Raw genomic sequence first — 16,192 nt, 5'->3', positions numbered from 1 at the left:
ATCTCCAGGGGCCTTTGAAAAAATCATAATTGTTTTTAAACTACAGCACAATAATGATCTATTGCCTCAATCTACCAGGTCCATCTGAAATATCAGCTCTCATTTAATTATTTCATGGCAATTTCAAATGGTAAGAACTGATGTCTCAGTTAAGGACATCAATACAACCAAATTCTGGTGGATTTCACCATACAAAAACATGTCCAGGCAAAATTTTTACTTCATGAAACTGAAATAGTGACTTTGCTTCTGTCAAAAATAATGTGAGAATCAAGCCTCAGTTTAGAGATCCTCCAGTGTAGAGACTCATTAGTTAGACTATGCTGTTGCCAAAGTGAAGAGGGAGCTCTCTACCCACACTTTTCATTGTTAGTGTAGTTAGAGAACACTAATTGGCAACTTGACTGCATTTTGCCTAAGGCCATCATGGAATATAAAATCAATATCACCTCCAGGTAGAGCAGCAGAGGACTAAAACTGGTTTGTTCACTATGAATCTAGAAAATCCTATGCAAGTTGAGCTGACTTATGGCAACCCAGTAGGAGTTTCAAAGCAGGATACTTCATACAGATGCTTTGCCATTGCCTTCCTCTAGGTAGCACCCTGGTATTCATTGGAAGTCTCCCAGTGGGGTGCACTGGTTAAGAGCAGTGGATTCTAATCTGGAGAACTGGGTTAATTCCCCGCTCCACATGAAGCCTGCTGGGTGACTTTGGGCTAGTCACCGTTAGAACTCTCTGTTTCACCTAACTCACAAGGTGTCTGTTGGGGGGAAGGGAAGGGAAGGGAAAGTGATTGTAAGTCGCTTTGAGACTCTTTAAAAGCAGATAAAAGTGGGATATAAAAACTAACTCTTTTTCTACTATTACTACTAACTAGGGTTCACGCTGCTTAGCTCATTATAGATACTTTGAATGTGAAGTGCTCCTATTTCCAAGGGAAATAAGTGCTTGAAATATCCTATTCATGGAAAGGGCAGCATAAAACAATATTAATAAAAATTTTACCTACACAATGCCTCTTCCAGATGGTGTCAGTAAAAATGATGGGCTTATCTTGAAATCTTATGCATAACAAAAAAATCAGTACTACATCTGTTGCTTTCTTATTTTCTGTCTGAGCCTTTTAAGACATCCTGGAATCCAATAATCTGTGTTTCCTGCCTGAATGGCTGAAGTTTTAACACGGCAGCTCAGTCTTATGCTATTGTAAGATGAGGAGGTGGCATTTTATGTATTGTAGACCTTAACATTGCATGAGAATTAGGTGTCTTTGAAAAATCTCTGCTCATAAGCACAGGATATGATTGGGGAGGGGGATGTATAAAAAGTAACACCTATCTCACTGAATAGCAGGGTATTCTCAGAGACAGATAAACTGATTCCATAAGCGTAGTTCCATGATTTTCATTACAATTTTTCCTCATGTTATGCACCCCAAAATCTGCGGTCTTTCTGACACTTTGCATAGATTTAGGCACATATGTCTGTATATATTTTCACCACACTTCCATTTCTAGTCCAATAGGTTGAATATATTTCATGGAAAATAAATCATCAACCTTATTAAAGGTCAGCTGGATTAATAAATGGGCAGTGCCATGAACTATCACCAATTTGCTGGGAGATCAAAGGTACAGTTATGGCTTGCAATTAGCCTCTTGCTCAAAGTGAGGTCAACTATGCCGGTCATGAGGAAACTGGGTGGCAGTGAGAAATCCACCTGGGAATGGATGAACATAAGACTTTTAGAGGATTCGGAAGGAAGTGAGATACCAATGTGTCATTGGCGTATAAATCAGGGGGTGGTGAGAGCGCAGCCCCGAGATGAGCCACCACGCTGGCAAAGTAAGAGCGAGGGGGGCAGTGAGAGAGTCAACCCAAGAGAATTGCTGGGAGTCACCCCGAGAGCATTGCCAGGAGCGTGCCCTGGGAGAACCATCTATTCCAGGTGGGAGGAACCATCACACCCTGGAGGGAGCTGCCCCAGGAGCAACCATAACATCAGTCAAGAGGGAGTGAGAGAGCAGCGGACAGAGTCACTCCAGGGGAACACAGGATTGTTATTACTATACCAGCCATGAGAGACCAGGGTGCCGGTGAGAGAGCCACTCTGGTTGAACATGAGATCAGGGAGCAGCAGTGGCGTAGGAGGTTAAGAGCAGGTGCATTCTGATCTGGAGGAACCGGGTTTGATTCCCATCTCCCCCAGGGAGGGGGTTATGGATCCAGAGGGATTCCAAAATATCCTGCGGGATGCTCCTCCCACTGACGCCTCTCTTGGTAAGCTGGTAGAGAGCTGGGGTTCCAGACTCTCTGAAGCCATCGAGAAGGTTGCCCAAGATATCTTCTCCATCCCTGTCCCAAATCAGCTCCATGGTATACCACCAAACTGAGAAGGATGAAATGGGAGCTGGGATGACTTGAGCAAGCACGGCAGCGGGTTTGTGACGAAGAGATAAGACGCTCGTATAGGATGCTTATAAAATCCTACGAGAGAGCCATGAAGGAGGCAAAGAAATCTTTCTTTGCCTCCTCCATCGCAGCTGCTAGTTCATGCCTGGCACAATTATTCAATGTGATTCGAACATTAACGACTGTATCTATTGGTCCTAAAAGTAATGAATTGGCATTTAGCTGTGAGGCATTTGCGAGTTTTTTTTTCAGATAAGATCTTGTCTCTCCGCCAGGCCCTTCCAGCCACAATTGATATAGTAATGGAACTGGAGGCCCCTTGCCCATCTTTTGGTCCTAGTTTTGACCATTTCAACCTGCTTATTCCCACTGAGGTGGACAGGCTTCTGTTAGCTGTAAGACCCACCACTTGTCTTTTTGATGCATGCCCCTCCTGGCTTGTAAAAGCTTGTAAAGAGGAGCTACAGAGCCACCTGTTGGATATCATCAATAGCTCTCTTGAACAAGGAACTTTTCCAGGTCGGCTGAAAGAGATAGTGGTCCGCCCCCTTCTTGAAAGACCAAATTTAGACCTTCAGGGCTTGGCCAATTACCGCCCAGTATCAAACCTTCCGTTCCTGGTAAGGTAATTGAGAGAGCAGTGGCGGGTGAGCTTCAGACGTTTCTGGAAGATACCAAAGTGTTGGATCCCTTCCAGTCTTGCTTCTGCCCTGATCATGGGACCGAGACAATCTTGGTTGCTGTTGTAGATGAGCTCTGGTGCCAGTTAGACCGAGGTGGTTTGGTGCTGCTGGTGTTGTTATATCTCACTGCAGCTTTCAGCATGGTAAATCATGATATTTTGGTCCACCGCCTCGCCAAGGTTGGTGTACAGGCGATAGCCTAGCACTGGATGAACTCGTTTCTCCGAAACCAGGGACAGCGGGTGATAAAGGGGGAGGAGAGTTCCAGGCGATACCACATTGAATGTGAGGTGCCGCAGGGAGTGATTCTTTCCTTGATGCTTTTTAACATCTATATGCACCCCATGGCCAAGTTGGTCTGGAGTTTTGGGCTGCGGTGTCATCAGTATGCAGATGACACCCAGCTTGTCCTTACAATGGCAGGCCGGCTGGACTCGGCCCCTGAAACTCTCCAGCAATGTTTGGAAGCTGTGGGTGGTTGGTTAAGAGCTAGCAGGTTGAAACTGAATCCAGCAAAGATGGAGGTTGTGTGGGTAGGTAAAGGGGAGATGCCAGCCAACTTTAGTCTGCCTGTGCTGGAAGGTGAGGCCTTACATCTAGCCTTGTTGGTAACCAGTCTGGGGGTGATCCTGGACTCGGAGGTTTCCCTAGAGGCTCAGGTCACTTACAGCCCAGACTGCATTTTATCATCTTCGCCAGGCAAGGCAGCTGCCTCCGTATCTCTCCCATTCTGATCTGGCCACAGTGATCCATGCAACGGTCACCTCCAGATTAGATTACTCACTCTATGTATATGCCATTAAAGGTTTTGTATTTGTATTTGTTTGTACTCACTCTATGCGGGCCTGCCCTTGAATCTAATCTGGAAGCTGAAACTTGTTCAGCATGCAGCCACGAGGCCATGGCAGGGGCCTCAAGTAGGGACCGCATAACACCTGTCCTTTTCCATCTCCACTGGCTGCCTATCAAGTACTGGATTATTTTCAAGGTATTGGTTTTGACCTTTAAGACCTTGAGCAGTCTCGAACCCACATACCTTGGAGATCACCTCTCCCCAAACTGTCCTAGTAGGTCCCTCCGCTCTTTGGAGGGGAATCTCCTGGTAATCCATGGCCCAAAAACCATCGTTTTCGGTCCTGGCCCCTACCTGGTGGTATATTCTCCCAATTGAGATCAGGACCCTGCCGGACTTGAGCAGTTTCCACTGGGCCTGTAAAACGGAGCTATTCCACCAGGGTTTCCCTGATGGCCAGCCAGGTTAACATCATTAACATCTTTTTCTGGCCTCCTGGAGAGTGGGGGAGGGATATATCTGGTACTGTAAGCCGCCATATGAAATTAGGTTTAGTAATGCTGTTTTAAAATGTTTTAATGATTTTATGGAGTTTGTTTTAAATGTTGTTGCCGCCCTGACTCCCTTTAGGGAAGGGCGGGGTATAAATCTAAAAATATATTGAAAAAAATTAAAAACATTAAGGCTCCAGGCTCAGCCCTCTACTTGTCACTCTCCCAAATCTCTCTCATAAGTTGTTGGAAACTGTTCACAATTGAGGATCAGCCAAGGCCAGCTCTCTCTGTAGGGGAAGGAAACAGCAAGCTGCTTCTGCTTTTCACTTTACTTGAAATGCCCCTGCTGCTGTGGTCACCATAAATTAGTTTTGACTTGATGGCCCTTGCATATATAAAGGCCTCGTCTCCACCCTCCGAAATCCTGCAACTTATTTTCAGCTCTCCTCCTGCTCCTCAAATTTTGCCTTGGGCTGTTGCGAAAAGCAGCCTTGTTTAGCTTCAGCTCAGCTTCCGTTTCTGTGCTACAATGAGTAGCAGGTGCTTCTGGATGCCCTGGATCACCTCAGTCTCTGCTTCTCCTTAAACACATGATGCTGACTGACACAGAGTAAGACCATTGGGTTATCAAGGTCAGTATCCCCAGGATCTCAGGCAGAGGTCTTTCTCATCGTCTCCTTATTATTTGATTCTTTTTAACTGGAGAGACTGGGGGGGTTGAATCAGGGGGGGGGAGCTTCTCTATGCAAATCAGATGCTCTGTCCAAAAGCCTCAGCCCCTCCTTGATCCTTCTCCATGCCATCCAAGGAAAATAGATCCTGAAACGGTGTTTGAAGGCTCTCCAGGAAGCCATCAGCTCATGGTCATATTGGTCCCTAGTCTAAGAACTGCTCTGGATATGGTTTTCTGAGAATTTGAATGTGTTTCTTCCTTGGTAAGTGACTAATCATTTTGACCTTATAGTTATCTAGAGAGACTACCCAGAGCTAGTGTTGCCAATGAGGCTGGAGAAAAGTGTTCTATCCCTTTAATATATAAAGATTGAATATATAAAAATTGTTAGCTGTAGCTTTTCATGGTGCAGTAGTAAATAACATCACCTGGTCAATAATATCTTATTAAGACTCTGATAAAGGGATAGAACATATCTTCTCCAGGCTGTTGGCAACCCAGAGCCACTGGAATAATTGTCCTTTGTTAAGGAAACAGTAATTTCTGATCTCACAGAACTGGTCTAGTGCACCCTTGTATATCTGACGAACAAATTTGGGGAAGTTGCTTTTCTGTATTTACTGATATTTACCTTGCATTGCTTCATTAAATGGTCCACAGAATTCCATGCATTTATCCCTCCTACATTAAATGATGCTACTACTCATTATTGTTTTTTTTCCATAAAACAACACACTCTCCCTTTCCCAACATGCATTTCTGCTTTTTGAAGTTGTACGTTTGAATTTATTATTATTATTATTATTATTATTATTATTATTATTATTATTATTATTATTATTATTATTATTATTATTATTATTGTTGTTGTTGTTGTTGTTGTTGTTGTTGTTGTTGTTATTATTGTTATTATTGTTATTATTGTTATTGTTATTGTTATTGTTGTTGTTGTTGTTGTTATTATTATTATTATTATTAATAATAATAATTAAATTTGATATACCGCCCTATCCCAACAGGGCTCAGGGCCGTGAACAATATAAAAATCATAAAACAACAATTTAAAACAGTTACATTTTAAAATAGCAGCCCACAATCCCACATATAAACCCAAAGACAACCCCCTCAGAGAAAAACAGTGGGTCTCAGTGGTGTTAAAGACCCTTATAAGCAACAGAGGGGGAATAGGGGCACGGGCACGGGCACCATCAGCGGCTGGACTCCCCGAAGGCCCGGTGGAACAATTCGGTCTTATACAGGCCCCTCGCGAATTTCTCCAAGATCCTTTAGGGCCCGGATAGCTGGTGAGTAGGGTGTTCCACCAGGCCGGGTGCCAGAGTTGCAGAAGGCTCCTGGCCCTCGGTAGAGGAGCCAGCTGCGCCATTGAGGGGGGCAGGGATCTCCTTAGTAGTTGGCCTGTTGGCACCGCAGAGGTCGAAGTCGGACATAAGGGTATTATGCGGTCCCCGGTTGCGTTTGAGGGTCCCAGGCCGCTGTAAGGCCTTAAAGATCAATACCCACATTCTTGAAAATGATTCGAATTCAACCGTAACCAATGCAGGCGACGGCCTTAACACAGGATGAATATGCTGCTTCTCGAGAAAGAGCCTCCTGTGAGCAGTCAAGTCACGTGCATTTTGGGACCCTTCAGTTTCCAGTTTCCCGAATCAGACGAAGGGAAGGCTCCAAGATAGAGCGAGAGTTACAATAGTCTAGCCTGGAGGTGACCGCTGCATGGATCACAAGTGGCTAGATCGGGTGTTGGAGAGAAAGGAGCCAACCTATCGGAGCCTTGTCGAAGATGGAAGAATGCGTAACCCCAGCTATATGGGCCACCTGGGTCTCCATTGAGAGAGACGAATCCAGGTGGACCCCCAAGCTGCAGAAGGAGGAGGTCGGCGCCAATGTGACCCCCTCCCACACCAGTGGCTGGAAATTCCCAATCTCTCCACCCGACTCAAGCCAAAGGATCTCCTCACTGATGGATTGAGTTTTAACCTGCTCCTGTTGTAACTAACCCGCGAACTGCCTCTAGACAGTGCTGTAGAGGCTGCAGGGGGGCTTTACGGCAACTCCCCTCCATCAACAGAATGAGCTGGAGTGTCATCAGCTTAATTGATGGCAGATCAGCCCAAAGCCCGCACTAACTGAGCAAGGGGTCGATGTAGATGTTAAAATAACAGTGGGGTCAGTTAAAATGCCCCTGAGTAGCACACCGCAATGAAGCGGGCACCTCTTGGAAGCTTTTGTCCCCACACCACACATCATTGACTGACTCCGGACCTCGAGGAACTTGGAGGACAATCCATTGAAGGACAATGCCCGGACCCCGAAGCGGCCAGGCGGTATGGGTCAAAAGGTGCGCGGATCGACCACATCAAACGCTGCCAGTGCGAGATCTAACAACACTAACAGCGTAACTACCGCCGGTCAAGTTGCATACGGAGCGATGTCCATGATAGCGACGTAGAACCGGCCTCCGCCCCATGCCCAGCACGGAAACCGGATTGGGGAAGGGGTCAAAAGCCTATGTGTCATCCATAGGAAACCCTGAAGCTGCTCCAACATCACCATTTCTCTCAATTACTCTTTCCCTGTAGAAACGTAAAGATTCGGTGACGGGCGTAATTGGCCAGATCTCCCGGGATCTAACGATGGGTCTTTTCTAACAGTGGGGCGGACCACTGGCCTCCCTTCAACTCCATCTGGAAAGACTCCTTGCTCAAGAGAGTCATTGATGCATTTTCACCAGATGGGGTCGTGAGCTTATCCCTCCCGCATGTTTTGAAAAAAACCAGCCAGGAAGGGCACGGATCCAGAGGACAGGTAGTAGGTCTTAACAGCAGCTAAGGCCCTGTCAACAGCAGCTTCGGAGAGCAGGGAAAACTGGGCCAAACAAAGGGCCAGAAGACGGCAAGGGAGCCTCCAGTTTCACTAATTGTAGCGTTAAAGTGATGGGAAGGTCCTGGCGGAGCCATCGACTTTTTTCTGCAAAAAAGCCTTATAAATGTACCTCTACAGCTAATGGTAATAATTCATGATTTGTAGAACCCTCTGATAAAGAGGTCAAGGATCAATTATCTCAAATAATTGAGCCGGGCGAGCTAGCAGATGCGTAGAGAGGAGGAGAAGAAAACTCTTCGCTTCTTTCGCCAGCCATCTCATAGGCTTTCATAAACGCCCTATAGGATGTTCGCGCAGCTTCATTAATGCCACGATTTCCTCCACACTCGCCTCAGGACGCCTGAGCCCCTCGCTTTCATAAGGCGCAGCTCCTCTGTAAAGGCCTCATGGAGCCTCTGCCTTGAGCGGGCTTAGAGGACGCCGGGGAGCAACACCCCGATGGCATCGGAGAGGTGGAGTTCCAATCCTCTACCTGTTCATCGAGCCGCGTCAAAGGGTTCAGGGTCCCGCAGAGCATTCAGGAAACCTATTGGATCCATAAGTCTCCTCGTGGGCAGGCATAAATCGCCCGTCATTTCAGACAGGGAGTGGTATGGCATGCCCTGTTTTGAAGTCTCCTCGCGCAGCGTGTGACCAGCCTCATGAGTGGGACCAGAGTTTATTAAGGAGAGGCCCAATGTTGCCATGGATGACATCGAGCGTGCCGGCAGGTTCAGGGTCCCGCAGAGCATTCAGGAAACCTATTGGATCCATAAGTCTCCGTGGGCAGGCATAAATCGGCCCGTCGCCTAGACAGGAGTGGTATGGCATGTCCAGCCGCAACTTCAGGGCATAATGGTCGGAGCATTTCCTGAGCATTCAGGAAACCTATTGGATCCATAAGTCTCCGTGGGCAGGCATAAATCGGCCCGTCGCCTAGACAGGAGTGGTATGGCATGTCCAGCCGCAACTTCAGGGCATAATGGTCGGACCATGGCACTCCGTCAATGGAGGATACGACCAGGTTGACCCCCGACCCAAAGACCAAATCCAGCGTGTGACCAGCCTCATGAGTGGGACCAGAGTTTATTAAGGAGAGGCCCAATGTTGCCATGGATGATTGACTCAGGTCTCAAGGGCAGTTACCGCATTAGAGGCGTGTAGATCGGCATGGACGCTGAAATCACCTGGTGACTCCATAAGCCCAGGGAACCTCAACGCCCAGCCGCCACCAATTCCAGCAACCGCAGAAGGTCAGCTCCGCGCGCCAGGGCTTAACCGTACACCGTAAGAATAGCCAACTTCTCCGCGGGTCAACCACTCCACGCCGATTACACTCCATGCCGTGATCTCCTCCGGACGGGATTGCCCTGAAGGGGATAGAATTACGGATGAACACTGCCACACCGCCCCCCCGGCCCTGGGTTCGCGACTGGTGGAGGCATGCGAAACCTGGTGGTGTGACCTCACCTAAGGCTGCGGTCTCACCTTCACGCACCCAGGTTTCGGTGACACAGGCCAGGTCCATATGCAGATCTCCGAGAAAATCCCGGAGTACTGTGGTCTTATTGTTTATGGACCTGGCATTAATCAACACCAGGGACAAGCAGAGTGTCCCTGAACCCGTCCATCCTCGCCTTGTGGGATAGGTCGGAGGTCAGAAAGCGAGCGAGCATAACCACTTCTCACTCGCTGTCTATCATAAGGCCGCCGCCTACCACTGTAATTACCGCTGTAATTACCGCTGTAATTTCAGCTTTATGAGCATTCATCTTCTAGCAGAATAACCTATCTGGGGTTGAGATCCTATTTTCGTGTTTTCCGCAAGGCCATCTAATAGCACTTCCTGCTGCTCTCCCAAATTTAGTGTTCAACTGCAGAAATAGCCCAAGTTCTTTTAAAAGCTTGTATCATAAATCTAAATACTTCCCACACCCAGTAGTAAAAATATAATAAAATAACTAATTGACTATGTCCTTCCATTCTATTGACACTTCTGCCATTTGAGGCACATTGCTCCACCCTGGCTAACCATAGGGCTGAGTCAAGTACCAAATGAATACTATAGGAGATTGTCATGTGGTCATTCACTTGTTGTAAAGCTTCCATAGCAATTGACACTGAGAGGATGGAATGAGTCAGACCAAAGCAATCCAATCAAGAGACTTTTTCTTTACATAAATATATATAATCACGGGAGTATGGTACCAAATGCGGTGAGCTGGTCTCCAGGCATAATCGCACTTAGTGAAGCTGCAATGCTCTCTGCCTCAGATCTCTTCTACAGAATGGGGATAATAAGGAGGAGAGAAGGAAGCAAGAAAGAAGAGGCAATGTGGGGACCTGTTGGAAAGGCAAAGAGGAAGTAATGGGGGAGAGCAAAATAAAATGCCCCCCCCCCCCAAAAGCCTTGTTGTACCCCCTTGGTTTTTATGTAATATATTTGGTGGATGATTATTAATGTTACTGTTTTGCTTTAAATGTACATGTATTTTAAATGTCATTAGCCATAGGTATGTTATGAAGGAGTTAAAAATGTTTTAAATAGCCTGAAACACTTGCAAAGAGCTGGCATAAAGAGTGTTGCTTAAGGTATGTAGAAAGGTTTGCTCAAGAACCTTTAGTAACTTCACAGAAGTACAGATGCGGGCAGATATTCAGTTATGAAGAAATTTATCAGTTTGCTTAAGCTCACCACAAAAACAAGTAATAGAGGGCTTTAGTATTGATTATGGGAATGTGGGGGAAGTGAAGGGGGCTTGTTATGGGAAGAGGCTTTGATATGTTTATGTACTGTTTGATATATTTGGTAAGTTTATGTAATAGAAGATGGATCCGAAAGCATGTGACTCTAATTGCCCTTAGCTGATGGGGGAAAGGAGAGGGACCATTGTGTCACGGGAGTGAACTGGAATATAATCAAGTGTAATCATTGTGCTGCTTTGAGTAGAATTGGAAACACCATCCTGCTCTGCCTTTATTAATAAAGCTGCTTAAAAATTTGACTACCGGTCTAATGATTGGCTCTCCAGACCCTGCTCTGATGGGTGACTGAGAGTGTTTATAACAGGTATTTAATGAAAATGCATATAATGATTAAATATAGGACAAAAGCTCAATGGCATATGAAATGTTAAATCTACCAGTAGTAAATCCTATAAATATTAAAAACCAGTATTATAAATGCTTAATAATAATAATAATATCTGGACAATGGTATGTGATGGTCCAATTCTGAACTGTGCCCCATGCACCTAGGAGCTGTGTTCCCAGTAGAGAAAAAGGGGAAAGGAAAATAAATAAATAGGTGTAACACTACAATTGTATGAGCAGATCAAAGATTACTCAGTCCTGGGCAGGCAAAATGTTACTATGTGAACAACATACCATATAATCTCTCTGAACGGTAATTAGAATCATTTCCCAAGATGTGCACCTCTCCATAAGCAGCATAGTCAGTACAGCCAGCTTGCACAATCAAAATGCTAAAATGCAAGGCAGTGTTCCTCACCTGTGGTGTCCATCCTCCCATTACATACAGCCTATTTTTCACAGTGACCACAGCGTGGCAGGCTAACGGCACTGGGAGAGGAGCCACAGTCCTCCAGTTCTCTTGCTCCATAGAGTACCTCTCCACGCAGTTTGTGATGTGGTATTGGTTTTTCAGTTTCATTTGACCTCCTATAACATAGAGGTCATTATGAAGTGTGCCCAGAGCATACAGCTCCCGAAGCTGAGCAGTACACAGACTTTGCCAGCATCGATTTCCCTGGCTGTTATACCTATAAGAAAGTCTAAGATTAGAACTGTTGTGGTCACAGAAGAATACATATATATTTGAACTTAATCCCCTCCTTATTTTCCATCAGTGTCAAAATGGGTCAACAGGGAGTTTCTTTTTCAGTAAACAGTAAAAACATTGCCAACCTTTGCCTTGAGATGAAGACAACCCTCAAGTTTTTTGGCAGGAAGAGGTGGGGGGCTGAATACCCATAATATATAGATACAACTTTCTGTGATGTTTGCAGAGATGTAGTATGAGAGAAAGTCAAGGGGACACATGACCACCTCTCAAAATACCTACGTTTTTTTTTCATGCACTCCTTCAGAACAAAATGGGAGGTTTAGGATGGAGGTAAACTAGTTCATAGTCAAGAACTAGGGTTGCCAACAACCTGGAGAAAAAAATATCCTGCCCCCTTAACAGAAGTTTCATGGGATGTTAGTTCCTTCCATGCCATGAAAAACTTTATTTGCCCATTCGCAGACATTAAGTCTCTATAAAATGGACAGGGTGGGGGTTTTCTCCCCCACTCTTCAGGGTGTTGGCAATTCCAACAGGTACAGAACATCTTGATGGACAGCTAAGAACACATCAGTCATTAGGATGGTGTTGTGATATTGGCAGGAATGGAAACTTTCTGTCAGAAAAATTCCTTTGCATAATCTGTCCAAGGCCTTTGTCTTTTTTTTAAAGGCAAAAAATCTAGTGAGCACTGTGTGTACACATACACACAATTTCACAGCCCAATTTAACAATAATTACCTAAACCAATTTCCTTGATTTCAGTGGATTTCAACATAATATGTTGTTCTGCCTTAGAGCAGAACAACATATTATGTACCGTTCCATTATTATTTTTCCTCATTTAAAAAAGAGTCTAGCCCTGGAACATGCAATGTAAAGAGGACTGCTGATGTCAATACTATTGAAGAGGCAGAATATGAACACTAAATGGGTACATTTTGCAGTACTTGTGATTGAATATGGACAAAACAATTTTAAAGGGGGGAGTAGCCAGTGGAATTATATGTGGTACACAGAGGGCATTGTAGCCTTACGCACTGAGTTGCCAGTGAATGAACTAAGGCATAATTTGAAAAAAAATACCATTTGAGATATTGTCTTGTGATAGATGCATGTTATATACATTATATTAAACATTTCGCAGAAGGCAAGGAGACCTCTGTAGAAATCCTTGAGCTTGAGGACAGGCCACAAGACTAGGAAGTATACAAATAGTGAGGACTATAGCTGGACACAGAATTTTAAATATCCCACATCATCCATTCATATACTTTAATTTGACCTCTTTTCCACAAGTAATACCATAAAATAATTGAATATGCTAGTAGGAACTCCACTCCAGATGCTATGGACTATACTTATCAGCCCCTTCCAGCATGGCCAATTGGCCATACTGGCAGGGGCTGATGGGAATTGTAGTCCATAATATCTGAAGTGCCAAAGGTTCGCCACCACAGAACTAGGGTAAAAAAACCCTATTGTACCAGTTTTCTAACTTTTGAAATTAGGAAGAACGTCACGGGATTTGAGGATGAGCTTTAACTCCACAACATTAAATTATTTTAGGGAAGTAGCTCTTAAAAGCTATATGCACATTATCAGAACAGGATGCTTTATAGCTATTCAGTTTCTTAATGCAAGAGGATACAAACCTATAAATTTCAATTTTCCTGGTCTTTTGTCTTGACAATTTGGCAGCACTTGCCTCACCTGCCACAATGATATCATTGTTTTGGTTGACAACACCAGAGCATACACATCCCAGGCCTTCTCCATATTTTGGGGAGGAGATGAAGTAAGTCTTTTGTGTTGCAGGAGCATAGCAGAAGCTGGCATCAGCATAGTTGCCGTGTCTTGATCTGATTCCCTGTGAGTTATTGCCAATACAAAGCAGAATAACTGTCGTCTCCATCCCATAGCGAAGAGTGAGAGGAGGCTGGTTGGATTTCCTGATAGTTTCTAATGCTTCCTCAATCATATCACTGCATTGTGAATTACTTAGAAGCACTGTGTTCCTTTTCCGAGCTTCCACTAGGAATGAAGGGCTTACAAGTATGAGCCTCACTTGCTTCAGGAGCTCAATGAGCTTATCGGCACGCAATTTCCTGCTGTGGTTAACCCATCTGAGGACTAAATCCAAGATGGTATCTTCCCTGGACACATTAAGATCATCTGACTGGATCACACTTAGCAACTGCGTCGCTTCTAGCTCTAATATTTCTTCATGCAGGCTCACCTCTGAAAAATGTTGGTACAAATACTTCCTGGCTTGGTCAGTCAACTCTTCTGCCCCAATCTGCTTTGCAAAGTAATAGATTCCTACGCAGTTGGAAACATCCATGTGGTCCATCATGTATTTCTGACACATGTTGAAAACATCATCCATTTGCATGAAAAATGCTGAGATGGCCACACTCTGCACATTGCCATAAGAGAGGTGTAGCTCGGCGGTGTACATGTAGTGAAGAAGTACGGACACACTTTCTGCAGATGTGTCATGCAGAACTACTTCCTTCTGGGTGCATTCAACCAAGCCACAGGTAAACATGGCTTTGAAATAAGGGCTGAAAGCCGCCAGAATCAGTTTGTGGCAAGGGAATTTTTCACCTTCAGCCACCAAGACCACATCAATCATTTCAGTTAAACTTTTCATACTTTTTATTTGATCCAGTAACTGTAAGCTATGCTGCTGCTTCCTTTTAGCTTCAGTCTTGTAATCCATGAGAAACAGGCTTGTATTGCTATTTTAAACCTCCTCCGGTATTTGCTTCAGCTTTAAAAGGGCTATTTGCATGTCTGATTGCTCTCAGAGTGATGTGCCTTCATCTTGATGTTCCTGGGAGGGGGTTGAGAAGGAAACGTATAATTTTCTTATATGAACAAATCTTCCGACAATCAAATTTTACTGTTAGAGCTTCAAGGCAGTAAATGTTTTGAGAGGACAAGTTATAAATCTGTAATACACCCTTGAGCGCATATAGCGTTTTCATTTTTCAATTGAACACAAAAACTGCATTTTTCCTTTCTAGATTTTGATGAATGAACAAATGAAATGTACCCTCCTTTTAGAACTGATTTTTTTTTAAAAAAAAAACATTTTTCATTGACTGCCTTTGTTAATGTGAGGATCTTATTTCATCTTCCAATAAAAGTGTTACATTAAAATGTTTTAATAAAAATGAACAGTATTCATATTGTGAATGGTGGATTTATGGGGAAATTGAGGCAGGCCCAGTACATATATAAATCTGCATTCTAACGAATGCCAACATTAAACCATGCAGACCATCTAATGAAAAGGCTTATGAATTTCATTAAAGCATTTATTAAACCATGCCTTCTTAAAAACAAAGGTATCTTTTCTTTTTGTTTTCCATGTCCATTTCAGATTTTAGCAAAAGGAAAACTGGCACATTTTCTGGTCTGCCTGTTAGCCTGTTGCAACTTTATTCTGATACCCTGGAGTCTAATACAAATTATCTTACATAAAAACTTTGCTAATTGAGCCTTGTGGATTCTGAAGCCCAAGGAAGGACTCCACAAGGTATTTGATCTTCTCTGTAAGCACAGATAAAGGCTTCCATTTGTGGGTTAGACATCAGTCAAAATGTTTGCATTGGATCTTTCCACAGGGAGGTGCTTTCCCTCCCAGTCTTGCTGCTTTTTGAAATAATCAAAGATAAGAGTTGCTAGTTTATATATATAAAGATCAGTTCCTGGATGCAATTGCCAAACAGCCATTAATGCATGAAAATAATATTCTCACTGAGATGACATTGTGATAATATTTTGCACTCGGCTTCCTAGATTAAGGGAGCTCCATTTGTACAGCTAAGAATTCAAACAGCTCCTGCAGGGAAAAGAAAGAGAAAAGAAAATAGGGAGAGTAAAATATAATGGAAGCAATTCTCTAGTGTTCTAGGCACTTTACAGCTCACCAAAAGACATTGGTCTTGCTTGAGCAGAGATGCCATTCTTTTCATGTGATCCATCCTCTATCTGGCTTCTATATTCTTATTCAATTAGGAGTGAAAAGAAACAAAAAGTTAACAAAAGTGGAAGAAGTTTCTGAAAAAAGGGAGCAGTAAAAATTTGAGAAAGAGAAGAGAAAGTTGGGAGTGGGCCCTCCAGTAAAGTACTTGAACCCTTCTTTCTGATTCCTCACCCAAAAGCTGATTTCCAGCACCCTTTCTAAATGCTGCTTCTTTGGCTTTACCCTGAAGTGCACTCCGGCTCCTGTGGCTTTCACACCCTGCTTGGATTTCCCTACTTCTGCTTGGCTCTTTCCTTCGCTCAAGTCAGGACCAGTTCGGGAAGCCCCAAATGTTTCCCCACCTAAGTTCGGCTTTTCTCATATAAGCACCGGCTTTAAGCAACGTGCAAGCTCTTCCATAGTTTTCTTCACGCATGCAGGGGCAGCCTCTGTTTCCTGCATTTGGATTG

The 16,192-nt window shown here is 44.2% G+C and overlaps 1 protein-coding gene across 4 annotated transcripts in view; it reads right to left on the bottom strand.

Moving 5' to 3' along the window:
- Nucleotides 1–16,192, bottom strand: part of KBTBD12 (kelch repeat and BTB domain containing 12) — a 106,607-nt gene that overhangs the window by 51,879 nt on the left and 38,536 nt on the right. For all 4 annotated transcript variants that reach the window (XM_048491925.1, XM_048491926.1, XM_048491927.1 and 1 more), the window contains 2 exons: nt 13,402–14,585; nt 11,453–11,723 (listed from right to left, as the gene is read on the bottom strand). In XM_048491925.1, the coding sequence (XP_048347882.1) occupies nt 11,453–11,723; nt 13,402–14,471 (1,341 nt within the window). In that variant the 5' untranslated portion in view covers nt 14,472–14,585. The remainder of the gene's footprint in view (nt 1–11,452; nt 11,724–13,401; nt 14,586–16,192) is intronic.

This window comes from Sphaerodactylus townsendi, linkage group LG03 (assembly GCF_021028975.2).
Source record: "Sphaerodactylus townsendi isolate TG3544 linkage group LG03, MPM_Stown_v2.3, whole genome shotgun sequence".
NCBI lineage: Eukaryota > Metazoa > Chordata > Lepidosauria > Squamata > Sphaerodactylidae > Sphaerodactylus > Sphaerodactylus townsendi.
Note: the sequence above shows the minus strand (reverse complement) of the source record. Positions and strands in the feature narration are given on the sequence as shown.